The sequence below is a fragment of the Ursus americanus genome, chromosome 22 (genome assembly GCF_024610735.1).
Source record: "Ursus americanus isolate L20-20 chromosome 22, mUrsAme1.1.p, whole genome shotgun sequence".
NCBI lineage: Eukaryota > Metazoa > Chordata > Mammalia > Carnivora > Ursidae > Ursus > Ursus americanus.
Genome location: NC_142148.1, coordinates 27,060,690 through 27,088,407, shown reverse-complemented (window position 1 = coordinate 27,088,407; position 27,718 = coordinate 27,060,690). Strand labels below are relative to the sequence as shown.

Sequence of the window (27,718 nt, the reverse complement as noted above, 5' to 3'; positions counted from 1 at the left end):
GCCCCCCCCCCCGGGGGGGGGGGATGCTGCCTCCAGAAGTGGGTGACGGGAACCAAAAGGATCGGACTCAAGATCCTCACCCTCACACCCAGCCAGGTTTCAGCAAAGCAGCTCCAACCTTACCCGCCTTATGAACTCAGCGCCCATATCCCATCTCATTACGGGAAAAAGAAGCCTTCCTTGCCTGAAAATATCTTAAAAGCCCTCTATCAAGACCAATCCTTTATATTTCTGCTGGGGAAACTGAGGGATGGGGCGATGAGGAACTCTGCCAAGATCATACAAGGAGTCTGAGTCCAAGCCGAGACAGATACCACCGTCCTGGTCCCCAGCCCTGCACTCTGTCACCCACAGGACTTCCGCAGGACAAAGGAAAGGAGGTTGCTTGTAGAACTGTCAAACCTGGGACCTTTCTCAGATTAATCTTCAGAATCCGGGCTTTCCAGTTCCTCTTAGAAAGTTTCCCCTACATCTGAAACGAATGGTGTACTATATGTAGGCTAATTGAATTTAAATAATAACAAAATGAAAGCTTCCCCTCCCTTCCCTGGAATGCTGGCATTCACATCCTCCCCAGGGCATGGCCCCCCTCCCACGGCATGTGGCACTGGGTCTCCAGATTGGCTGGACACGTCCCACCAGGGTCCTAACTGCGGCAAACGCCCTCTTACTCAGCCAGAGCTGAAGTTTTAGAGCCTCCCAAAGAGCCGGGAGAGGCCTCCACAAATAAAGAGCAATGGGGAATCCTAAGCGCCCCAGGAGAGGGAATGGGAATTAGCAGCTGGGGTTGATGGAGCCCCAGCACTCCCAGGTACTTTGTACGCAGGTCTCAGGCCACTTCATAGCAGCCAAGTGGGTTTAGAGAGGATCAGAGAAGAACGAGACCTGCCCAAGGTAACACAGCAAACCCCAGAGAGCCAGCACTGGGAGGAGCCAGAACCTGTCTGAGTCCACCCCAGCCAACAAGCCCTCACTGAGCACCTGCTGTGTACCTGGCACCTACCCTGCCGGCGCTAGGGCTATGGCCATGCGCAAGCGAGAATCACACCTGCCGCTGGGAGGCGCCGTTCATGGGAGGGGCTTGAGGTGTCTCGAGCACCTGCTCCGCACTGTTCTGAGCACAATGCATTTGGTCCTCACACTATCCCTGTGAGGTACGTACAGAAGAAACGGAGGCTCCAAGCGTCGCAGCAAACTGTCAGGGACGTTCACATGGCAAGCCTGTGCCTGTAGCTGAAAGAGAAAAGGAACTGTTTTCTCAATATTTTTTTTCAAAAGAATGGCAACTGCACCTGCTTGACGATTTTGTGACCGTTGCACGTGTACGACAAGGCAAGACAGTTTCTTACACGATCTCACATAATTGACAGCAGGATGCCACTTTCACATGCAAGACAGTTTGGGGCCAATGCTATAGGCAGACTGATTTCCTGACAGTTTTACACTCGGGACGGCTGCATGGTGATCTATGTTCATGGATAACAGGGAGCTGAGCTCTGGGGAGATGGGTCCCAGAGGAGCCACCTGGTCCCAGTCTCCGCTGGCTGCTCCTACCCCCCATGTGGCTTGCTGAATGATGAGAGATCCAATAGCAATCCTTTTTTACAAAAAATGATGATTTTTCTGAGGGTCAGTAATGTGGCTTTCCCCTGTACCCGCGGGGCTCCCACGGGGAACACAAGTGTGACCACCCTTGATGAGTGGTTAATGGAGAGCAGAATGCCTCCGTGGGGGGCAGGGTGGCTCGTTAGGGGAAAGGGAAGCAGAGATTTGGTTTGGTGAGGGGGGTATGTGTGCCAGGCACAAGCAGCCTGCTCTGAACCTAGCAGGAGGGCCAGGCAGGGGCAACACAGGGCAGGGACTTCATGCTTCAACCCTGAGCACTAGAAACCTTTTGAGGTGGGTTTCCCCTGCCTGCCCACACCCACCACTGTCCCAGCAGCATGCACACTCAGGCACAAACAAACCCAGTCCCTCCCCTTCCTGCCTTGCTGAACTTGGGACTGTCCCCAACTTGGGCTACTTGGAAAGGCCCTCCCATGAGTGGTAAGAGGAGCCGGGTTGCCCTTGCAAATATTACCCCGGCCTCTCATGCATCATCAGGCCCCTAGGGCAAGGTGCTGTCTGGGGAATCTGTCTAGCTCCGCTCTGTCCAGGGGTTGACCTTTGAGCCTCAGTCGGCTCACCTGTATAACGAGGAGTAATAACAACGCCAACCTCCTTGCTTCTGAAAATGAGATCAGGGACCAGCCATCATCAGCCTCCCGGGGGAGCTTTGTAGAAAAGCCGAATCTCAGACCCCACCCCAGAACTTTAGTATCAAAATCTACCTTTGCACCCAAGAGCCCTGGGCACTCCGTGTGCCGCCCCGGGCACACGGCCATAAGCTTTCAACCAACCCCACGTATGGAGAGGCAGTGGCGCCTCTGCTTTTCATAAGCAGCGCCAGGCGATTCTAAGTGGATTGAAATCAAAGGATCACCACGGGCTGGGAAAGAGCAGGTATGGGTGTGAACCCTGGCTCCCCACCACCCCCCATCCTGCCTTCCCCCCAGGGTCTGTAAAGCATTCCTTCTGGATCCAGATCAGTGCCTGGAGCGGGGCCGGGCCCTTTCCCGCCTCCCGAAGCCCTGGTGGGGGCACCAGGAAAATCCCTCAGAGAGAGTTTGGAAGGGACCTGAAGGAAGAACAATGGAGACAGGTGTTCGCTCCCCGGGGTGAAGGCACACGTGCTAACCTGCTCCACATGCCGGGGCTGAGCTCAGCAGAGGGGAGAATGAAGGACACCTGCCGAAGAGGCGGGCTCAGTCCCCGGACGGCCTGTACTGGGCAGCCGTGCCAACTTCCTGTCTCAGTCAAGGTCAAATGGACGTGGAAGGAGGCAGTGGCCTAAGCACAGCACTGGGAACTTGGCAAGGCCCTAGTAGGGGGCCGGGGGGCAGTGTTGTTCAGCGTGGAGGACTGAGGGAGGCAGGGGGTACACTGGCACCTGGGAGACAGCGTGGCCTCGAGGTGAAGCTTTCGGCTTCTGGAGTCACCCCGCCCGGGGCTGACTGTCTGCTGCGCCTCCTACTACGTGCGTTGGGCAAGCAGCAGCACTGCCCTGGGCCTCAGTTGTCTGCTCTCTGGAATGGGTATGACGGTAGTTCTCCAGTGAATTTTGCAGCATCTCCACGTGGGATGGTGAGCGGCTCTGGGAAGACTGAGGCTGGGAGGGGCAGTATTTGTCAGGATGATTAGGATGAGCGAAAGCAAGGTGCTGACTCGTCTGCGTGGGGCGCTGTGGTTTTTCCCTGCCCTCCTGGGGCTCACCCGGCAGGGGTGGAAAAGGGACATCATCAACTTCCTTTGCAATGTGTGAACCTGGCCCTCCCACCCCAGCTGCAGTTCGCTGAGGACAAAGTGCAAAGCTATGGAAACTTGAAGGAGAGCACTCCAAACTGTGCCCCGGCCCTCGACGGAGCAACTTGGGGCGCCTCCCATGTCTCTCACAGAAATAGAATAATAAATAGTGTCCGTTTGTCTGCCATGGGTTGTGCTAAGCACTTTGCATGGATGAGCTCATGTCATTTCAGACAAGTGTCTGGGAGCTGGTTGCTGCTATTGTCCCCATTTTGCAGAAGAGGAGACTGAGGTTCAGAGTAGTGAAACCGCTTGCCTAAGCTCACCCAACCAGGAAGTGGTGGTTTGTCAGCCTCCAAAACCAAGACCACCCCAACATTCTGCTGAATGTGAGGCCCTCTAGGATCCCCCCTGGGTACTGAGAAGAGGCCAGGGGGCTGGAGACCTTTAGCCCTGCACCCCGTGGAAGACTACAGGCTGGGAGTCCTCTCCAGGGCCCATTCCTTGCTGGGGATGGTGCAATCTGCCCCCCAGTCAGGGATGTGCCGCGGGCTAGCTTAGTGGCAGTGACTGCCTCCCATATGTGGTGGCCTGAGTGGACAGGCGGGAGCCCAGATGTTGTTTATTTCCTTTGGTCATCAGTGACATGTGTCCCCCACTGCCAGGCGAGGATGAGAGGACACACTGCCCAGCGCTCTCTGCAAGCCCCCTCACTTCCACCATGGTTCTGGATCCTTCCCAGGGACAGAGCAGGACTCAGGGCAGGGACTGGCCCTCCTCAGGTCGCATGGCCTTGGGGCAAGGGGCAGCAGTCTCTCTCCATCCCCATCCTTCGCACCCCCCAGGGAGGCCTTCGGGGACAGCTGTGTTAAATCCTCAGTCAACCATGACACACGATGTTCTCATGCTAGGCGCACTTCCCTGGGCACACCCCAATTAGGAAGAAACTCCACCCCCCAAAAATGTTGACATCAAAATAAAAAGTTCTGCACTGATTGCCCAAGCAAGTCCCAAATCACAGACTCCCCCAGACGCGTGGCAGGTGGCAGTAGGAATGATCCTGAGCCCTCGTCGGTGTCAGGCCTGCTGGGGTCCTCACAAGGTCCCCTGGAAGGTCAGCCAGTATGACGCTTGTTTTACAGGTGGGAAAACAGAAGCCCAGAGAGGTTAAGGCACGAGTTCAAGGTCATATGGGCAAGGATAAGGTGCAGAACTGGGATTTGAACCCACATAGTCTGGCTCTTAATCCGACTCCAGTCTTCGAGTGTGGTCCCAGGACCACCAGCACAAGCAGCCCCTGGGAACCTGTTAGCAGTGCGCGTTCTCAAACCCGGCCCAAACCCACCAAATCACCAGCCCATGGGGGAGACCCAGCCAGCTGTGTTTTAACAAGTCCAAGGTGAATCGGATGCATGCCCCCCATGTTTGAGAACCCCTGCTCTACATTGCCTCCTAACACCAGTGAGTGAGATGGGTGTGAGATAAACGGAGGCTCAAAGATGATAATACAGGCCAGCTGACCTTTGCCCTCAGTGCCGGGGATCATTAGAGGGAATGGTGGGGCAGCCTGGCGAGCCTGTGCCCGGCTGTGTAACTTCAATCAATTATTGCCTTATGGGAATGCAGGCCCAGCGTTGGTAGATACTCGGATTTTTTCCAGAGAGGTCCAAATTCCAGCTTTTTATGTGAAATCTGTTTTTTTTAATGTTAGCCATCTATCCAAATTAGGGTTCTTTTGTTTGTTTCTTGTTTTGTTTTGTTTTGTTTTGTTTTGTTTTGTTTTGTTTTGTTTTGTTTTAAGTGTGGGGCTGGATTTCTCAACTTGGGTATTACAGATTTTTCGGAGACAGACTCGCTGTGGGCTGCTGAGGACGTGAACCTGTCTGGGAGAACATGTAATCTTCGGGGTCTTAGATGTCACCTTCTGCCTTTTGACCCCCTTCAGAAAGCTCTGCAGGCTGAAGGTGGGTGGGAGGCATGATATAGCAGAGATGACCCTTGAATCCACTTGAAATCCCCAAATGGAAAAAATACAGAGATCCCTCGCAAACGTTGAGCTGTTGACTCCTATTGCTATGAGGTGCCTGGGGTTGTTCTCAGGCTGTGGGTCACCCAGAGGTTGGGAACCCTTGTTGGAAGACACAGGTCATTCCCTGATCCCAACAGAAAGGATAAACCCACCCTTCACCCAAGACCAATACTTCTTCTCATGGCGGCCCTGAAGACCATCTCCCTGGGCCCTGCTGACCAGGAGCACCTCTGGTCTCTGTTTGCTCACCTGTGAAAGAGAAGAGGGTCCAAGTGGGGCCTGACATCCCACCATGGGCCATGACAGTGAGGGAGCAGGAAAGGAACTTGACCTTATACTGATAAAGAAGCACATACTATGTGCCAGGCACTCGCTGTTTTGTTTGCACACACCTCCTATCAAGGCCCACGAGGGTAGGAATTGCTACCACAGGTTTTCAGATGGGGAAACTGAGGCCCACGGAGATGAGGGTACTGGTCCAAGGTCACTCCATGCGTGGTGGAGCCAGGGTTGGAACCTGGGCACCTGCACCATAACACATGTCCTTAGATTTCTGAAGGCACAGAACAGGTCATCGCTTCAATGTGACAACAATAGCCACAGTGTATCCAGCGTATGGGGGGGCCTGCTTTGGGCCGGGCTCAAAGCCAAGAGTTTTCCAGGAACCGCCTCTTTTAATTACAACAACCCTGCAAGATAAGCCTTATCACCCCCTTTTACACTAGAGTGAGCTCAGAGAGCTAAAGCACTTTGCCCATGATCACACAGCTGCTCCCCAAAGCACATAACCATAGAGCCCGTCGCAGAGTACTATTGGTTGGGTGCATGGATGGATGGATGGATGAACGGATCGCTCAACCCCGGGCTAGCGCATGCATTCAGAGTTGCTATAAGCCTGCGTCCCTTTGGAAACTGCCAAGCCTGATGTGATCCATTCCGCTGTCATTTGCTTGGGGAAAGACAAAGTGACTCAGATGTCATTCCAAACCCATCCAACCGCTGGAGTAAAACAGGGTCATGCATTTGGGGCCTGGTATTTTGAGTGGGGGAGGATGGTTGTGATCATGGGAGACAATTGATAAAGGAAATCACATGGGGTGCCATCCCCTCTGATGCCCCCTGAAAACCCAGGGGGTTGCAGGTAGAGCTCGAATGCTTTCATTTAGAAATGTGCACCTGAGCTGGGAGAGGCCAGTGTTGAAGGCCAGGAGACAGCTGAGGTATAAAAGAAGCGAGGGGCTTTCAAAGCATGTTCCCTAAAACCCAAGGCCCATTGGGAACCATGGTAGGCAGGCTGGGTGGCTGGGGCTCCAGGTCCCTTGGCCTTGAGGGAACTGGAACCTGGGCTTATGATGGTCAGAAACTTTGCCTTTTGGGGCCCATGAGGTTTCTGGTTGCTTTATTCTCTCTGCATATGATGTGTTTCTTTCTCTCTCTGCTTCTGTGTATTAGTCAGGAGTCTCTGGTTGTTAGTGACAGAAAACCTAACCCAAAGTGGCTTGAGAAAAGAAGAGAATTTAAGGACCCTCCCAAGGGTGAATCCAGGTGCACACACAATCTCTTAGCAATGCTGCTGCTTTGTGGCCTCCATTCTCCGGACACCCTTCTGTCATGTGGTCCCCACCAGCTCTCGTTTACATCTTCCTAATCCAAATGGAGTGGAAAAGAAAATTCATGTACGTGCATATGTGTGTGCACACACACACACCTGTTAACCACTCCCCCCCCAGAAATCTCAAGACTAGATCTTGTTGAGACGTGTGCCTATGTCTGAACCAACCACTATAGTCAAGAGGACCTGGGGTGAAGTGCATCTGGCTGGAGAGACTCCACATGAACCTCGAAGTCAGAGAGTGCAGACGGATGGGGTCTCTGTTAGCAGAGAGAGGGGCCACAGATGCTAGTGCCCACCGAAGCTTCTCACACATGGGCACTACCCTGCCCTCCTGCAAATGTCCTTAGATCAAGAGGCCAACCCAGACCAGTGACTGCTGGCCCGAAGTTAAAATTCTCAAGACAGACGGTCTAATTGACCAGGCAGGAAGAGCCATCAGTCCCTAGTTCAGTCTGTCCACTGGCCACTTGTCCATTGGCCAAAGGACAGGGTCATGCAATTCAAGCATGGTTGCCAGGTCTGGTTGTCAGGAAAAGGAGATGGTGAGCAGGGAAGACGCATCCAAAATCCCTATTACGTTTATTTTGGGCTTATTATAACGTACATTCCTGGGCCCGAACGAGACACCTTACAAGACTCCCTGGGGATTCTTACGCACAGTCAAGTTTAAGAACTATCATGTTTGAATCTTTCTATTTTTCTTAGGATTTTATTTATTTGAGAGAGAGAGTAAATGAGAGAGAGCACAAGCTGGAGGGGGTGGGGGAGAAGCAGAGGGAGAAGCAGACTCCCCACTGAGCAGGGACCCTGCTGCAGGACTTGATCCCAAGACCCTGGGATCATGACTTGAGCAGAAGGCAGACACTTTTTTTTTTTTTTTTAAGATTTTATTTATTTATTTGACAGAGACAGAGACAGAGACAGCCAGCGAGAGAGGGAACACAAGCAGGGGGAGTGGGAGAGGAAGAAGCAGGCTCATAGCGGAGGAGCCTGATGTGGGGCTTGATCCCATAACGCCGGGATCACGCCCTGAGCCGAAGGCAGATGCTTAACCTCTGTGCCACCCAGGCGCCCCAGAAGGCAGACACTTAACCAATTGAGCCACCCAGGCGCCCCTACGTTTGGATCTTTCTAAAGCAGCATTGTACAAACTCTCGTGGTCATCACTTATTATTCGTAGAATTATCACTCAAGTCTCTACACCCATGACCTTAGGGAGGAGAGAAATAGCATTGCTCTTTCCAACAAGTTACAGAGATGTGATGATGAAAAGCCAGAGTGAAGCCATCAGAATTGAAAGTTAGAGGTGCCATTACAATATAGAGGCACTAGAGGGCACCCTAGCCCACCACCAGGAACAAGGACGCGAAAGGAGGCAAAGCTACCTCTTCAAACACCTAAGTTTGAAAGAAGTCAGTTGAGATCCATCCCCTGCATGCACAATGTGTACACACACACACACACACACACACACACACACACACCCCATCCAAGGTCAGAGGAGGCTCCTTATCAGATTCTTCTGTCTTCAGCATTGTTGAAATGTCACTCTACAAATAATGCTGCAGCTCTCATTGCCGTTTGGCCACCTGACCTTGGGGAAGGTTCCACCCCTGTGGTCTCAGGATCCCCAGAGCAACCGCAGGGGTTGGGCTGAATGATTCCTAAGCTCTTGCCAGAGACCCGTTAGAAAGAGTTTGCTTTGTCCCGTCTACGTTACCATTCAGCCACTCCTGTGGGCTTCAGCCCTCCCACCGGCTGTGAGGTCCCATGATGGCGGGGGCCATGCACGGCTCATCCCCGCCGCCCCAGGCTCGGCTTGACACACAGGAGCCCTGAACGAATGCTCCACGTGGGCAGTGGAGGCTGGCTGACGGGGTCCCCGCCTCCATGCATGCTGCCGGACCCTGGGAGTGCCTCTCACCTCCCTGAGCTTGTCTGCTCATCTGCCAAGTGGGCAAGGTCACTCGTGCCGGCTGTGAGTCTCTGTCCACACACTCAGTTGCAGGGTATGTTATTCTGTTTTTCTCTAACTGAATCTAATTTCTACTTTGAACTCCTATTCCGCCGGGTGGCAGAGATCACCTCAAGCCAGGTGAGGGTCCCTTTGCCCTTTGTTGTGGGGCCGCATCTCAGGTCCAGCAGGATTACATAGCACCAAGGCACTGAGGAGAGTTACCCTGGTCTCCACTGACGTCACCCTGTGCCCACCTGCGAGGCTGAAGAGCCCACAGCATCAGCCATGCTCATGCAGTCTTCAGTATCTGTCAGAAAGTTCCACTGGCCTAAACAAGAGGGGCAACACTTTCCTCCCTCTCCTATACAAGAATCTGAGGTAGACAGCCCTGGGTTAGCATGGCCGCACCACGGCCTTTCTGCCAGGTCCCTCTGCCCCCTGCATCTGCCCTGGCTCTGGCTTCGAAGTCCGCAATCCCACAGGCAGAGGAAGAAGGGGAGGAAAACAGAGCCGCCCTTCTTTAAAGGTCATTCCCAGAGTGTGGCACGGGACACTCCCCCTTGAAGCCGATTGGTCAGAACTTAGGCACCGCACCTCATACCTCTGCAAAGGAGCCTGGGAAATGTAGTCTTTATTCTTGGAAGCCATGCCTTTGGCTAAACCTAAGGGTTCCCTTACTTAGGAGAGAACGGACCTGGGAGCATAACTAACATAGGGCTCATGGCTGCAGGTCTCCACGGCTCTCAGAACTTCTGTCACCTTCTCTTCCCCCAAATGTCAGCTTGAGGATGGGCCAGGGCTTGGGGAAGGAAGCTGGGAGGGATAGGAGTAGAAGATAGTCCTCTTCCCTCCCCCATCCTTTCCCCAAGCCCCCCACACAATAGAAGCTAAACATTTTTGTAAATATATTTTTATTGTAAAGTATTTCAAACCTACAGTCAAGAATAAAAACCACAATGAACATTTGCGTATCTTTCCCCACTTCTTGCCTGGGAGGAGCCACATCCTGAATTCGGTGTTTATCAGTCCCTTACATCTACTCTTTTTATTTTTTTTAAAGATTTTATTTATTTATTTGACAGAGAGAGAGACAGCCAGCGAGAGAGGGAACACAAGCAGGGGGAGTGGGAGAGGAAGAAGCAGGCTCATAGCGGAGGAGCCTGACGTGGGGCTCGATCCCAGAACGCCGGGATCACGCCCTGAGCCGAAGGCAGACGCTTAACGACTGCGCCACCCAGGCGCCCCCCTTACATCTACTCTTAATACAAATATTAGTATCATATATGTCCCAGAGTCTCGTTTGGCAGGGCTCTGAACTCTATACAAATGGCTTCTTCCTCTATGATTCATTGTGCACTTTGCATTTTCGCTGTCAGCATTGTCTCTGAGAGGTATCTGTGAGGACAGCTGCAATTCCGCCTCAGTCATGCATCGTGGGTCCTATATGTGGTATATGGCTGAGGTATGGGACTGCACCCCGGAGTGCTTCTCTCTTCTTTTGATAGACAGGTGTTTATAGTTGTTTGCTATTAAATGATGCTGCAGCGAACATCTCTGCTCATGTTTCTTTGGGCGCAGACACAAGAGTTTCTCTGTGCCTGTGGTTCTGAGAGCACGGCCCCGCCTCAGATCTACTCAGGCAGACACGCGGACACTCAGGGTGGAACCCAGCGCTATGTGTTGTAACGGGACCTGTAGGAGAGGCTGATACAAGAGTTTGAGAAGCCCTGCTCTAGGGCTTACACCACGGGCCAAATCGCTGTGATCAGAAAAGGCACATCCTCAAATTTACTAGATGTTGCTGGATTTTTCTCCAGGGTTTATTTACACTCCCATCAGAAAGGAAAGTTTCCTCTCATCCTTGCCATAATAATAATTCTGTCTTATCAACATTGAACCTGTTTCCCATTGGGTGGGAGGTCTGGGCTCTGTTTTCTTCTCAGCTGATGTTCTCTCTCTGGCCCTGGGGACCCCTGTTATGACATCACACTCTCTCTCTTTGCCCTCAGGTCCCTGTGGGGCTACAGCTTTGAAAACACACAACCTTTACTCTGCTCTTCTGTGGCTGTTTCTCTTCCCAGGGGCATTCGTGAGCCCGCTGGACCAGTCAGGGCTCTCGGGTGAAAGCTGCAGCAACGGGAGTGATCAGCCGGATGTGGGGCTTCACAGGATCCAGGCAGCCGGAGATCAGACTTGGAGAAATGGCGGGACCCATCCCAGAGCGGGAGGGTGGGGAAGCGGAAAAGGCCCAGACTGGTCTGGGCACACCTCACCATGACCCTCATCCTCACATAGCCCCTCACTCTTTTTGTCCAACTCCCAGGACTTGGGGTCACAGGAATGAGTATCTGATTGGTCACTGCCCATCACCGCCAACTTGAAGAAGGGCTGGACTTCCTTGGTTTCTGTTCTGGGGGGGGAAGGGGACCAGGATTTGCCCTTCTCCAGGTCCTCACACAATGGGGAATTTCTCTAAAAGGCAGATAAGGCACCAATAGAAAGTGGGGGGGCAGAGCTGGAGAGTCAAGAATGTCCTATGCTGGGTGGCTGTGGGCTCAGGCGAGCCAAGGTGTGTTACTGGTTTATTAAACGGTCTGACCTTGATGGGGTATAAACGCGGAACAGTTTAACGTGTCCCCAGTTGCCTCTAAGAAGCTGCTCGGTCCTTCACGACACCCGGGCACTTTCTGACTCTCCCCAGCTCCTACCTCCAGTGGTTTTCCCCGCTGCCTCTTGCTGGGACACTTGCCAGCAGCCAGCCTGCTTGGGTGAGGCCGCAGCATCAGCCCTGAAACCCGGCTACTTCTAAGGGTCCCTTGCTGCTGAGAAGCCCCTCGTGCTTGCCGTGAACGACAACAGTGTGTCCCGTTGCTGCCTCTCCTCTCAGCTCTGCCCTTTTCTCTCCTGGCCTCTGTTCTCTGCTCAGAGAGGCACGGGAAGGGGCAGGGCTGCAGGGCTGCAACAGAAATGAATGCCCAACTGGGGCATGAGAAGCTGGCCACGCCTTGTTGCAGGCACCCCGTCTCTGTAAGGGGCACCCTGCCTCTCTTCTCGGTTGGTTTTGGGAATTAGGAACCGAGGGAAAGCCATAGCCACCCACCCCCGCCCCAGGCTGACAACTCGGAACTCCCATGAGCCCCTCTCTCTAAGTGGTCGGCTTAATCAGGTGATGGTCAGGATAGCAGCAATGCCTTGGAGAGGCTCTCTTTCTAGGGTATTCTCTGCCTCCTTCTTCCCAGCTTTGGGTTCTGGTTGCTGACACTGGGGCAACAAAAGTTTCCTCCCCTCAGCCCGCTATATTGATGACGTTGGGAGCGTTTGATAATGGTGACGGGAGGGAGGGAGTCTTGTTCAGAAACAAAGCAGGAGGACGAGGGTCTCCCCCACCCCCACATGCAAGCCCACCCCCCACACACACTGAAAAACACACACTATTTCCGTAAAGGTTAAGTTTGCCTGTGAGTTATAGAAAACTCCAAATAACAATAATTTAAATGAAACAGTGATTTCTCTCTCCTGTAAGTCTACACGGACAGACCAGGGCTGGTATAGCGGTTCTACCCTCCTCGGGGACCCGGGCTCTTTTTTCTTATTTCTCTATCATCCTCAACACATGGTTCCCACTTCATGATCCAAAGTGGCTGCATGTGTTCCAGCCATCGTGCTCACATTCCACCCATCAGGAAGGATTAGGGGATGATGAAGGGCATGTCCCTGCCCTTTAAGGCAGCTTCTTAGAAGTTGCACACACTGCTCTAGCTTATACCCCCTTGGCCAGATTGGGGTCTGGGAAATGTAGTGCTTTGTCTGGGTGGCCATGTGTTCAGCTAATATGCCCCATGATGCAGTCTGAGTTGCTCACATATATGGTTTGACTTTTTCTCTCCCACTGTCCCCCACCGTCCACCCTGGTCTGGCTGGCAGTGGGCACTGGTCCGGGGGGCAACTGCACCGGCTGTGTCATCTGCTCAGAGGAAAATGGCTGCTCCACCTGCCAGCAGAGACTCTTTCTGTTCATCCGCCGGGAAGGCATCCGCCAGTACGGCAAGTGCGTGCATGACTGTCCCTCCGGCTACTTCGGCGTCCGCGGCCAAGAGGTCAACAGGTGCAAAAGTACGTGGCTCCTCCCTCGTCCTGTGCTAGCGCTGGGCTCCCGAGACCTCTGGCTCACATCCCACCTCTCACCCCAACACGGCCGCAGGGCAAGTGGCGCGTGCCTGAGCCCAGACTCTCAGATACTTGCTCGGTTTCAGGCTGGCTCAGAAGCCCTAAGCAAGTCAGTGCCCCCGCTGGTCTCAGCACAATAGAGCAGAAAACCCTTCACCTCTATCTAGCCTAGTTCACTGTGTGGCCTTGGGCATGTCACTCACCGTCTCTGGGCCTAGCTCAAATAGGAAAAGGTATCCTAACTCTAATTTTCATTGTGACCTGACAGAAGTCATGACCACATTTGAGCTTTGATGGAAATGCAGCAGGAAGTCCTCACTTACAGCCCAGATTTGCTGTGTGACTTTAGACAAGTCACTTGCCCTCTCTGAGCTCTGGCTCAAATGAGGAAGGGAATCTTGACCCCAGTGCAGATGAAGAAGGGAGTTCTCGAATGCAGTTCCCACACAGGTGTGGGCTTCAAAGGAGACTGAATCCTGACCCCGGTGCTGCAGAGCTCAGGCTGCTCGAAGGCCTTTCCACCTCAGGCAGGCACAGAGGGCCCCCTTCTGGGCAGCTCCTCTCACCAGGGGTGATGCCGGCTCTCTTGCAGAATGCGGGGCCACGTGTGAGAGCTGCTTCAGCCAGGACTTCTGCATCCAGTGCAAGAGGCGGTTTTTCCTGTACAAGGGGAAGTGTCTGCCCACCTGCCCGCTGGGCACCGTGGCCCAGCCCAGCACACGGGAGTGCCAGGGTGAGTGCGGGCCTCCTCGCCCTGCCTCCTTCCCTTGCGGGGCTGGTGAGGGCTGTCAGGGGACCTGGAAGAACCATAGGAGAATGTCACGTGGTGCTGGGAGGCCCAACAGGTGACATCAGGGACACACAGGGACCCTCAATGCACTGGAGCCATCGTGAGCACCATTATTATGATCACTGTCACTAGTGACATCAGCTCTGTGGCTATTACCCAGGGAGGCCCCAGAGTTCACAGGAAGAGCACTGATTTGAGAATAAGACAGACCTGGTTCAAATCCTTTTCATGTCTCCCTTTTGCCCCTCCCTGAGCCTGGCTAATCTCCCCACCCCTCCTTCAAGCGTCAGGTCAGGAGTCTCCTCCTCCAGGAAGCCTTCTGGGTCCCTCAGGCCCCTGGGACCCATGCGTCTTCTGGGCTCCGGCAGCTGCCTGTGCTGCCCCCACTACCACACTAGCACGCTGCACTTCCAGCCTGACGTTTCGGGGTGGTGCTCTCCGGGCTCCAGAGCCGGGTCTGTCTCTGCCTACCGCCGCTTAGTGCCTGGCACAGCACAAGGCACACCAGAGGTGCTCAGCCCTTGCTTGGCGAAGGAACATATCTAGCAGGAGGACCACTGTTCTCAGGTCTGGAGACCTGGTTTCTGGGCCCAAGTGGATCTTAAACACTTGCCATGTTCTGATGTGGAGCCCCTTCTCTGTTCCCTTAGCAGGCCCCTTACCTGCTCTAGGTCTCAGTGGCCTAATCTGCAAAATGGGGGAATTAATAGCTGCCCTGTTCTTTGCCTACCTCTCAGGGACTCAGGAAAGCATATATACATTTATATGTATTTCAAAATTGTTTCCTACTGAGAACTTTCTTGTCCCATGACCTCGTTTTTCTTCACAATAGCAAGGCATAGCTTCCGCTTTCCACAGCCCATCCCAGGCACATGATCAAGGTCAAAGGATGTCCTGGCCCTAAGGGTCTCCCAGGAGACCTTCTGGCCTCTTGGCCTGCCCTCCCCCTCGCAGCCTTCCCCCTGCCCCCACTCTAGCTGCCCTCCCTCAGACAAGGTCCCCAGGCCCCCGGGGCTGTGCACACCTGCCTGCACCCTGCTTCCTGGATCGCCTCCTCTCCCTTTAGCTCCTCTGTCACCTCCTCCAGGAAGCCTTCCCCTCTAAAGCCAGCAGTCACTCCTGCCTCTGGCCCGGGATGCTTTAGTCCGGCGCTCTTCCCAGGCCCCCATCATCATCAATAGATAGTGAAGTGTCTCCGCTCTGCTCCTTGTGAGAGCTGATGTCTTCAGGCCCCCCCGACCCTGCCCTGGGATCTGCAGGACACTCCCTGCCAGCTGACCCGATCTGTCTGTCTGTCTGTCCCTCTCTCCACCCTACAGAAGAATGTGAGCTGGGCCCCTGGGGCAGCTGGAGCCCCTGCACGCACAACGGGAAGACATGTGGCTCGGCCTGGGGCCTGGAGACCCGGGTGCGGGAGGCCAGCCGGGCCGGGCCGGAGGAGGCAGCAACCTGCCAGGTGCTGTCTGAGTCAAGGAAGTGTCCCATCCAGAGGCCCTGCCCAGCAGGTGAGCACCAGCCGGCATTCAGGGCTGCAGCAGGCAGGGCCTGGGGGGGGGGCTGGGGGGCTAGGGAGATCACCTGCCCAAATAGCCCCTGTAGGGCAGCCCGAAAGTCCAAGATGAGCCATACCTTCCCGTGGGTTAAGTCCTGCCCTCCCTGGTGTCCTTTTGAAGGCAGGCTTCCCTGCCAGGGTCAGTCCCAGCTGCGGGAGGGATATGTGCCTGCCTTCATCAGGACTTCTCTGCCCTTTCAGAATGACCGCCTCCCTTTTAAAACAAGGATTTCAGAGCACCCTCTTTATGACTCCAAAGTTCATGGATAATGTAATCCCCTTGCACAGGTCATTTTTTTAAAAAATCAGTCATATAAAAGAAATAAAAGAAATTTCCCCACGTGGCCACACTTGGACTCAACACACGTTGGGACACTTAGATGAGTCAGGGCAAACGTGAGAGCTAAGGTCGGGGGCCAGAGAGGCAACTTTCCAAGAGGGGACCCCAACTCTCAATAAAGCCCAAGTAAGCCCTCTGATCTCTTGGCGGGCCCCACGCTGGCAGCCTGGGGGTGCTCAGTGTCGGGCAAGTGTTCAAAAGCACATGGACGGAGGGGCTTTCCCCAGCCGCACTGGCTTCAGAAACCATGCCCTGTGCTCTTGGTGCAGAGAGGAACCCCAGCCAGAAGAAGGGCCGGAGAGACCGGCGCCCACGCAAGGACAGGAGGCCGGACCACACGCTGGACGTGAGGCCCCGCCCGCCGGCCTGAGGAGCCCCCCCAGGCCTGCAGCCTGCAGCCCCCCCACCCCAAGCCTGCAGCTCCCCCCCCCCCCCCGCCCCTCCTGCTGCCGCTGCTGGGACTGTATCCTCCTCTCTCCCCACCCTTCTCTTCCTCCCTGTGTCCTTCTGCCTTTCCTGCTCTCTCCTTTATTCCTGCTCTTCCTTCTGTCTCTCCTCCCTCCTGTCCTTTCCCTTCTTTCTCTTCTGTCTGCCTTTCTTTTCCTTTTCTCCTGCTTTCCTTCCTGTTCTTCCCTGTGTCCTGCCCTCTCTCTCTCTCTCACACACACACGCACGCACACGCACGCAGGCACGCACTATCACACACACTCTGAGAGACCAACCCTCTGTGCCTGGCTCCCGGCTGTTGTCTCTACTGCTTAAAGAAAGCAAACGTCTTTGCCTAGGCTTTTCCCTGACCTTGTCCTGACCCCACATTCACAGAGAAGGGGTTTCCACGCACGGAGCCCAGGCCATGGTCCAGGCAGGCTGCAAGAGTCCTGACGGCCCTGCTTCTGCTTCAGAGGAGACCCCGGAACCCAGGGCTGCGAGGGCCCCCTGCTCAGGCCAAACCCTGGAGGCCATCTCCACAGCTCGGTCTCGGGCTCCCGTGGGAACCCCCTGGAAGAGGATCTGGGGGGATCCCCATGCCCTGTCTGGACACAGATGGGGCCTCTGGCTGGACAGCCAGCCCTGTGCCTGCCTGTGGCCACAGAGTCTGCCCTCAGTGCTCGGTGACTGCCCTCCCTCATGGTTCCCTGCCCCCTCTTCCCAAGCTGACCATACTCCCATGTCCTTTGGGGGTTCAAGCACTGCATCCCACGGGACTGTCTTCCCGGGGGAACCATGGGCCCAGCCCAGAGGAGGCCATCGAAGCCGAAAGGAATTTTGAGATTATCCAAGCTGCTCTGTTCCCCACCCTGGAGCCTCCTGCCCCTTGTACCCATGGGGAAACTGAGGCCCAAGAAGGGACTTGCCCAAGGTCACCCAGGAAACCCACGTGCTAGGCTTTCTACTTATTGGCCGCCCAGCGCAGCATATCCACAGGAAACTCTGGGAGCCTTTGGGGAGGTGATGAAGAAGGAGCAAGGGAAGATTCCTCCCCTCCCCTCACCAGCACTGAACGCTGAGCGCTCGCGTTTCACTGTGACAACCGCACGCGCCAGGCGGGAAGAACATCGGGGAATCTCAAGTACAACTTAGCTCAGAAGTGGGTGTGCACTCACTGCCGTCGTTCCACCATCATGGTACCTAGCCACCCCTCCGTGGCCTCCCTGAGTCCCCAGGAAGGGGTGCTCCCAGTTTGCCTTGGCATGACCGGCTGGCCTGAACTCAGACGGTCCAACAGCTAGGAGCATTGAGAGGCCAAGGCCCAAGAGGCCCCGGGGTAGCCTGGGGAAGAGGGGTTCTGCAGGCTGGAAGAAAGGTTCAAGGTGATGAAGCAGCACCCCTCGCACTCCAAGAAAGTGCCCACCCTCAGGCTTCCCTCTCTCTGGCACAGTCCCTTGATGCCCCCCCCCCCAAAACCCACCCACCTTCCTGCTTCCCCTTCACCTCTCTGAGGACAGCTGCAGCCCTTCCTCCCCTGGCCAGACCACAGCTTCTCCTCTGCAAAAGTTTGTGCCTCTGAAATGCTCTATTGTGGTTGTTTCAAGACCCCGACTTTTTTTTTTAATAAAGAGAAAAGAAAAAAGAAATTTGCAGGTGCTTCTTGGGCATCGGGTGGGTGTTATAAACCCGTGACGCCGGTGAGTTTGGAGTAAGTGATTCTAAACCACGTGGGGTGGTTTTCCCTGGAAGGCTCGGGGCTGAGAGGACGGAGAGAGGGTTGGGGACACAGGGGGTGCTGAAAGAAGAGGAGGGACCCTCAGCCCCCACACCCAGGATCCTCTGAAGAAAGGGGCTTAGCCACAGGCAGAAGACAGCAGCGCTGTGCTCCCCACCCCCAGGCCTCTCGCCCCATGAATCACAGAAGTGGCCCCAGGAACCCATCTGTGCTCTGATTGACATGTCTGAGGGGCCAGGGACACCCAGGAGGTGTGACTGTCCCAAGGAGCCATCCGAATACCCCAGGGTACTGGTGAGAGTGGCCTCAACATTGGGGGCCCAGGTTCGAGTCCTAGCCTGGCACCAGCTGTCCGCGGGCTCTAGGCCAAGTCACTTTTTCTTTCTGGGCCTCAGTCCCCCCCAATCTGATGAATGAAAAGGAGACATGACTAGATTATATCCGTTACCCAAATCTGGGTGGCCCGACAGCATCCTCTGGGGCGCTTTTTAAAAAATTCAGATTTCAGCATCCTACCCCAGGCCTCCTGATTGTGAAGAAATTGGGGGGCAGACAGGGAGAGCTAACTACTCTTTCCAGGATAAGCTCAGTGGAGGGAGAGGTGGCTCTCTCCAGTGACTTCCAGCTGCAGCGCTCAGGCCTGAGTTTGAGGTGGCTGCTTTTCCGCTTCCGACCGCGAGCCCCAGCAATCTGATTCCACAGAGTTGCAAGTGTATCTCTCTTCTCTAGTCTGTTTTCTGGCGAGATTTGAATTCTAGGATGCTGGATGTTCTAAAGTGCACCTTCCTAAACAATCAAGATGGGAGTGGAAGCTTCCCATCCTGCAATCCCCTGGCCACGTTCTTTCCCTCAGGGGCCTGGTCCTCTGTCTCCAAATGAGGGCTGTGGACAAGGTTGTGCTTTTTTTTTTAATGGTTTCAAATGAGATAAATTTTAGGCCTAAACCCGTCCTCTAAACTTTGGATCTCAGACGTTCCCTCCCTTCCAGCTCCTAATCCTTTCTCATCCCAGCCTCTCCCACATTCTCTGGAGGATTGGGCGGCCTTACTGGGAAGGAGACCCTCCCATCTAACTGCTTCTTATAGGTGAAGCTCAGAGAGTGGCTCGGAAACTGGCCAGGGTCACCCAGCCAAAAAGGGACAGGGCCCAGAGAGAGGTTCGTTGCTGGCCAGATGCTATTCTAGAGGGAGAAAACACAGCTTGGCGTGTGCTGAGAGCTTTCTGCTCCATCCTCCCCCCACCTCCCACCCCGGCTCCAGGGGCCACGCCAGGGCCCTCTCCGCAGGCAGGCACCCCACCCCGGAGCTCACTCCCTCTCCATTCCTGCCTAGCGAGCACCATAGTCCCTCATGTCCTTCCCACCTCTTGTCCCTAGAGGGCGCTGCCCAACCAGGAACAGTGCAGCAGCCTGGCTAGTAACCTGGCGCTTTTCAGAAATAGGGGGACGGGTGGCTTTTCTCTCCCTGCAGGGCCAGTGGGGGTGGATGACAGGGGGAGCTGCCTCCTGCCTCAGGCTGAAGGACAACCGTTGTGATGGTGGCTTCTGCCAAGCGGCATTCACAGCAGTGAGGATCCAGGACTCAGGCCCTCCCTGGCACAGAGGGGGACATGGATTCAGAGGAGGAGAGGAGCCCCACATCCCATAGCCGATCACCATGACTGCAGCAGTTCCTGACCTCCCGCCAAGACATCCCGGCCCCCGGCCCCCAGTGACTCGTGGAGTTCTATTTCTCCCATTTTCACTTACAGGAAAATTTCAAACCATGCTGTGTGGTCCATCAGACTCAGGAAATGTGCATTCTTGTAATAACAAAACACCAGTAATGATCGTGATGATTAATAATAAGAATGTCTTAAATGTATTGAGACGGCCAGACGCTTTAGGGGCAGTCGCTCATTTCCTTTGCTTTTTTCCCTTCCATCCACATCATCTTTCTGACTTCCTCCTGCGTGGGGGACTGGTCACACCCTTCACCTCCGCAGCTTCACGGCAGCTCTGTAAGCTCACTTACAGAAGACCAACTGAGGCTCACGTTAAAGCCATTCAAAATCCACCAGTCTCATCTCATCACCCAGTCAGTAAATATGCATAAAGGGGCTGCCGTGTGCCTGGGACTACGCTGGGGGCCGGTGATAAACACCTAGGCCTTGTCTCTGGAGCTTCTGGTCTGTACTCAAGTCAATTACAAGGGTGCAAGAAGGCCGCCTGTGGAGGGGAGGATCTGGGAGGAGGGACAGCAAATCCATCTACAGTCCGTTGGGGAAGGGGGGCTCAGGGAGCACCTCCTCCAGGACCCTAGGTAGGCTGGAAACTGAAGACTGGCATGGGTGGGGAGGGATCCCAGCTACAGGAAACAGCATGCACAAACGCCTGGAGCAGAAGCTGCTGATGGGGATGCCAAGCCCAGAATTTGCAAGCTTCCTAGGCGCCCAGACCCGAGGACTCAGCCCTGGGGTCTGCTGCTCCCCCACCTTGCCCTCCAACTCCCAGCCTCACCCATAGTCATCCATTCAACCGGTCACCCGCCACCCACCACCCACAAGGTGGCACAGATCAGCCAGCCAGACCAAGGCTGGGAAGAGGCTCCCTCCGCCCTGGCTGTTCCAGCCCCAGCCCAGAACCTTCCAAGCTCAGGCCCCACTCTGCCGTGTCCGAACTCTTGGTCCTCAGAACCCACACACATAATAAAATGGGTGTTGCTTTATGTTCCCGAGGTTGGGGAGGTTAGTTTCTCAGCGAGAGACAACTGGAATGTGGGGTGATCATGGCATCGCCCTCCTAGGGTGGAGGGCAGGCAAGAGGCAGGGAAGAGCCACACAGCAAGGCCACCAATGTCATCTCCACCACCGACCAGCTCTGAGCCCTTGGCCAAAATCCTGTACGGCTCTGTGGGCCTGTTTCCTCATCTGTGAAAGGGGATAAGAAGAGTATCTCTCATGGTGTCCCTGTGAGGTTTCATTCAGTTTTAATCACACGTGAGTTTGTAGACACAGTAAGTGCTCAATAAAGGTTTTTATTGTAAGCTCTATTTCATTTATTCATTCAACAACCATTTCTTAAGCACTAAGTCCAAGCCCGGAACAGATTTGGGCATTTCACATTAAAAACTTAAATTCATCTTCCATCCCGCCCTCAGAAGTAGATTTTATGACTATTCCTACTTTTAATAGACGAGGAATCCAAGAGAAAGGAAGCAGGAGTGGGAACTTGAAACCTCACCCTTCCACCAGGGGGCCGCTTCCTGCGTGGCCCCCGTGGGGCACATCCCACTCCGCCCAGGGAGACGAGCATGATGCAAGAGACACACCTGCAGCTCCACTGCTGTCCTCCACTCGGTTGCTCCTGGACAGCAAAAAATACTTCATCTGGAAAAGGAGCTCCAAATGGCTCTTATGCACACAACAGGAAAGACAGTGGACCTCACTCAAATTAAATGACAGTAAAATCACACAGAGCTACCATGTTTGACCTACCTGAGTGGCAGAGAGCAGGAGTTTGAAACCATAGGCCAGGCTGTGGGTGAGTTGGTGCCCTCTCTTGTTGACATGCATCGAATTGAAAATACACCCCTCCCCGGGCTCAGCCAGCCACTTCCAGGGATTTGTCCTCTGATTATTAGCCTTACCCGCGTGCAGAACAAGTGTGGTGGCACACAACTGTCCCCTGATGCCTGTGTGTGATCACAAAAAACTGGAAACACCCTAGACCTCTGTCGGAGACCCGTTTAAGATATAATCGCATAGCGCTCCGTGGAGGCCATGCAGCTGAGAAGGGTCCTGAGGAGTGTCTGAAGTACAGACGCGGAGCAATGGCCAAGATGCAAGATTAATCGAGAAAAGCAAGTTGCAGAACCGTGTGCAGTCTGCGTGGGCGCTGCGACTGGAGCGGGTGGAAGGAGACTTGCTTTCCTCTTTTGCTCCTTTTGCCTATTAAGATGTGGGAATATACTACCAAGTCCAAAACATAAAAATGAAATACTTTGGAGACGTTTTGCAAACGGGACTTTAAACACCCTTAAGAAAGATTCAAATGGCTTTGCATAAACTCCAAAATGAACCATTTTTCAGAAAGGATCTTGGAGACACAGCCCTGAGCTCGAGGAAGGAGGCCCATTTTTAACCCCAAGTGGGGTCTCCTAGCTGCTAAAGAGCAGGGACCCCGTGCAGGGTCCCACAGTGAGCTTTTTCCTGTTCACACAGGTTCCATGTCCACTCCCCACATAAACCTAGCGTGATGTTCTGCTGAGACATGGTCCAGACACCAATGCGCAGGAGTGAATCATGCCCAAGCTCACCGGGGTTCCTCGGTCCACGGCAAAATAGGGGCTATAGAACACAGGGGCGGTGGCATCACTTTACCCCACCCCCACCCCAGTCTCCGTTTCTGCAACTGTAAGTGCAGCCAAACGCAAGAGTACCCATCCCCAGGGCTGGTGGAAGATGACATGGTAGGAAGTATGAAAAGCCCTGGCACATAGTAGGGCTTCACAGTGGTAGCTTGTGATACTATAACTCCTTTCATCTCTTCGTTTGCTCATCAATCTCCTTGACTCCAAATCATATCTGTCCCGGGGCACCTGGGTGGCTCAGCGGGTTAAGCGTCTGCCTTCGGCTCAGGTCATGGTCCCAGAGTCCTCAATCCAGACCTGGACGGAGAGCCTATTTCTCCCTCTGCCTCTGTACCCCTCCTCCCCACCTGAGCTCGTGTGCTTGCTCGCTCGCTCTCTCAAATAAATAAAATCTTTTTTAAAAAATCATGTCTGTCCTACAGCATAGATGCCCCTCCTCCAGGAAGCGTTACCTGATCCACTGTCTCTTCCTGGTAGAAGTTTTCTTCCTTGTGTGACTCAGTCCTCCCTCCTTCCACACTGTTTGTCCGATACCCTGGGGAATGGCTTGGGTGCTATAACTCTTTTGGCCAGGAGAGGGCAGCACTTCCCGGGAAGCCAGAGGGACCAGGCTAGACAACACTGTAGCAGGGCTGGTAGCTGTGACGCCCTACTGTGTGCCAGATATCACTCCGAGCGCTCTGCTTACTTTAGCTCACTGGACGCAGGCGCTACCCTGGCTGCCTTCTGCCATCCCCATTTTTTCTCCCCCCCTCTTTTTTTAAACCGTGGCTGTCTAAAGAGTTGAGTTGATCATTCTCAATTCCGGCAAACCCCTCTCTTGCTTTGTTTAATTTCCCTCTTGATGTCCCCTGTGCCTCCCCTTTCCCTTCCCACCGGGTACCCACTCTCACAAGTTCGTTCTGTGTCCTTTCGTGTGCGTGAATCCCTGGGTTTGCACGTTTTTATTTACAGAAATGGTTTGGGGCCACACAGAGTCCCTCCTGTCTCCTTCCCCCTCTCATCCCCCTGGTGTTTCTTAGATCTAGTCGTGTTGCTGGGTCGCCCGCTGGGGCTCACTCACCCCGGCATTAGAGGGGGCTCCCTCCCTCCAACTATGTCACAGTCATCACTGCCTCTCAGGGCCCCTTTCTGGGCCTGCGGGAGAATTTCTCTGGGCTACATATGCAGGGCGAGGGTGGCTGAGCCACTGGTATCCTCCTGAGGACAAAGCAGAAACTGACACCCCGCAACCCCCCCCCCCACCATGGGATGTATGTGACATTCCTCAGGCACTCCTGGATGCCCTAAAGGACAAAGAAATAGTTAACCTATAGAGACCACAATCCTGCAAGTCTTGAGTCTCCCTCAGTTTACAAATGTCTTAGGGTCTACAAGAACAAAGCATTTCTATCAATAACCTAGCTTCCCGGAAGGAAATGTAGATACAATTAAACGTCCTTATAATCTGCAGCCTCCAGGAAGTTCCCGACTATCTTCATGTTAATGCCTTCCTAGAGGGGTAAACAACCTTAACGTGGCAATGGCAAGGCCTCGGGCATCCTGTGAATCTTCCTTAATATCTGAAAGTACTTTCTCAACCTCCCTTTTTCCTTACCTCCCCCAGCCCTATAGCATATAATCAGCCACCCCTCACAACCCGGGGCAGCCGCTCTTTCTGCCCACGGGTCCTGTCCCCGTGCTTTAATAAACCACCATTCTGCACCAAAGACATCTCAAGAATTCCTTCTTGGTCGTCGGCTCCGGACTCCACCCCACTGAACCTCACCTATATCCCACAACCTCATCACTACCACCGAGGATCGGGCCCAGACGGTAGGAGGTGGAGACCCCCCCTGGGCCTCCCCTCTAACAACAACAGTAATGCATTCACTTTCCACTCAGTTGATGACTTTGCTGGTTCCTTCAAGATCTCCGGGAGCTGTGGTCAAGGGCAGTGGCTTTGTTAACCCAACAACGTGCAAGAGAACAGTGCGAGGACCTGGGATTCCATGTAAAGGGGGTTCAGGAAGGGTGGGCCTCATTGCTAGATGGGCCAGGGCAGGCAGAGGGGCATCTGGAGAAATCAGGATGGCCAAGGTGCCAGTAATATTGATGAACACAGAGGAGGAAGCAGGAGGCCAGGACACAGCAGGAACAAGGATCTGGGGGCATCTTGCACTATGTCAGGACTAGTGCAAGCTAGGTTATTTCTCCACTCCTAGAATAAAATCCGTACTCCTCCCGGCCACAAGATCCTATCAAATCAGCCCCTACTCCTTCTCTGACCTATCTTCTGACCTGTCCTCCCTGCCCCCTCCAGCTACACTGGCCTCATCTGGTCCTGAAACTCACCAATCTCATTCTGGCCTCAGGGCCTTTGTAGTTACTCTCCCGAATCCTCTGCCCAGAATGCTCACTCTTTAGATCTAGATCTCCATGTGGCTTCTTCCTTCTCTTCTTTTTAAAAAAGATTTTATTTATTTGTTTGTTTGACAGAGAGGGAGAAAGAGAGAGCACAAGCAGCGGGAGCAGCAGAGGGAAAGGGGGGAGCAGCAGAGGGAAAGGGAGAAGCAGGGTCCCCAACCTGAGCTGAAGGCAGATGCTTAACTCATGGAGCTACCCAGGCACCCCCTTCCTTCTCTACTTCTTAGTTCAAATGTCGCCTTTTCAGAGAGGTTTCCTGAACAATCTTATCTAAATAGCCCGTGCCTGCCCCGAGGCATTCTCTGCTTAGTGCCTGTTTAAATGTTTCTTTGTAGCCTTAATGTGATTTAAAATGATCTTGTTTGGATAAGAAGGCCATCCAGCTGCAACATCTGTCACCCCTTTTGATGAGGTCGGGGAATATAGGTGAGGTTCAGTGGGGTGGAGTCCGGAGCCGACGACCAAGAAAGAATTCTTGAGGCGTCTTTGGTGCAGAATGGTGGTTTATCAAAGCACGGGGACAGGACCCGTGAGCAGAAAGAGCTGCGGCCCCGGGTTGTGAGGGGTGGCCGATTATATGCTATGGGGTTGGGGGAAGGTAAGGAAAAAAGGAGGTTGAGAAAATACTTTCATATGTTAAAGAAGATTCACAGGATACCGGAGGCCTTGCCATTGTCAAGTGAAGGTTGTTTTTCCCTCTAGCAAGGCGTTAACATGAAGATGGCTGGGAACTTCCTGGAGGCTGCAGATTATAAGGACATTTAATTGTATCTACATTCCCTCCCCGAAGCTAGGTTGATAGAAATGCTTCTTTCTTTCTTTTCTTTTTTTTTTAAGATTTTATTTATTTATTTAACAGAGACAGTGACAGCCAGCGAGCGAGGGAACACAAGCAGGGGGAGTGGGAGAGGAAGAAGCAGGCTCATAGTGGAGGAGCCTGATGTGGGGCTCGATCCCATAATGCCAGGATCACGCCCTGAGCCGAAGGCAGACGCTTAACCGCTGTGCCACCCAGGTGCCCCGAAATGCTTCTTTCTTGTCAACTGCTAAGACATTTGTAAACTGAGGGAGACTTAAGTCTTGCAGGACTGTGGTATCTATAGGTTAACTATTTCTTTGTCCTTTAGGGCAGCCAGGAGTGCCTGAGGAACGTCACATACGTCCCATGGGGGGGGGTGCGGGGTGTCCGTTTCTGTTTGTCCTCAGCTTGCCTTCTGTTCCCCCTTCACTTTGATCACCAGGGTTGTCCCCTTCCTCCCTCACTGCTACCCATGGGTCCCTCCTGAAATTGCACCGCTGGGTCTAAGAGGACGACCTTCCCCAATGGAGGAAGACCATTCTTCCATCAAGGGCATATGAGTAGGGGCACTCCCCTACCAGAAGCTCCAAACAAGCTCTCAAGGTCCATTTGCAGGAGAAGGTAGGCTAGTCAAGCTTCCAGGACTCCCAACACTCCTGACTGTGCATGGCAGTCTGCCTTCCTAAAAGAGAAAAACATAGACTAAAATAAAATGATCTTGTTTGTCTAAGTCTTGACCTCTTTATGTCTGCCCCCCCCACCTGTGTTTGTCTTCTGAACCAGACCCTGCACAGGGGTCACACCCGCCTCGAGCACAGCCATCCCCCACACACTCAGAAGAGAAGCCAGTGGGTGGTAGACAGCCAATCAATATTCGTGGAATGAATGAAAGAGGGAAGGAAGGAAGGCTTCGAGAGGGTACCGAATCTCTCACTTCCTGAGTGTTTCCTCTGTGCCTGGCGCCGTCCACTCTGAAGATAGCCTTGTAGAGAAGGGATCTTCAGTGTGCCCATTTTACAGAGGAGAAAACTGAGGCACAGAGAGATTCCATCCCTTGCTTGAGGTCACACAGCTCGGGGGCGGGAGCTTGAGTTTTAACCTGCACATTTTAGCTGTTTCTTGTACTTTCCTTTCCACAGTAGGAAGGCCCCTTGTCTCACCTAGTCCCCCACTGGTCCTTCAAAGCCTGACCCTCACTCTCACACTATGAGGATGGACAAATGGACCCATACAGCCTCTACCCCTGCGGGGCATTTTAGAAACAGTTATCTTTACAGACATACATACAGTTTTCTTAAATATAAGGTTTACTGAAATATAATTGACTGCAGTAGATAAAACCCATCCCTTTAAGAGGTAAAGCTCATTGTGTTTTGACAAACATATACAGCTGATCTTGAACGACTTGGGATTTAGGGCACTGATGCTGATGCAGTAAAAAAAAATCTCCTTAATTACTCATAGCCTACAGCTGACCAGAGCCTTATGGATAACGTAAACAGTTAACACCTGCTTTGTATCTATATACACTGTGTATAGTATACCGTGTTCTTACAATAAAGCTGGAGAAAATAAAATATTAACAAATCATAAGGGAGAGAAAATACATTTATAGGGTTGTACTGTATTTACCAAAAAACCCCACATGCACGAGCGGCCCCGCGCAGTTCGAGCCTGTGTTGTTTAAGGTCAACTGTACCGTTGTGTACCGACCCCACAATCACGCTGTAGAGCACTCCCGTCACCCCCAAAAGTTCCATCACAGCCTTTTGCACTTGGTCTCCCCCACACCCCCAGTGCCCCCAGCAAACACCAACCGGTTTGCTCTCTGTCCATATGGTTTTGCCTTTTCCAGAAAGTCCCATACGTGGAATCCTACAGCGTGTCGCCTTTTGAGTCTGGCTTCTTTCCTCGCACACCACGCCTCTGAGATGCATCGCTATTTTTGTGTGTATAATAGTTCCTCCCTTTTTATTGTCCAGCTAGTATTCCGTCACGTATCCATTCACCTACTGGACAACTGTTTACCGTGCTTGGTGATTATGAGAAAAGCCACTCTAAGCATCTGTATATGATTTTTTGTGTGTGGACACAGTTTTCGTTTCGACTGGGTAACTGTGCAGGGGTGGGACGGCTGGGTCGGCTGGGTCATGTGGGAAGTGCATGTTTAACTTTCTACGACTTTGCCAAATTGTTTCAAAGCTCCAG

General features: G+C 53.5%; 1 protein-coding gene across 1 annotated transcript in view; it reads left to right on the top strand.

Annotated features, from left to right (window-relative positions):
• Positions 1–16,162, top strand: part of RSPO4 (R-spondin 4) — a 32,780-nt gene extending 16,618 nt beyond the window's left edge. The window contains exons 2-5 of the mRNA XM_045810679.2: positions 12,868–13,056; positions 13,703–13,843; positions 15,220–15,405; positions 16,062–16,162. Of these exons, the coding sequence (XP_045666635.2) occupies positions 12,868–13,056; positions 13,703–13,843; positions 15,220–15,405; positions 16,062–16,162 (617 nt within the window). The remainder of the gene's footprint in view (positions 1–12,867; positions 13,057–13,702; positions 13,844–15,219; positions 15,406–16,061) is intronic.
• The last annotated feature ends 11,556 nt before the right edge of the window (positions 16,163–27,718 follow it).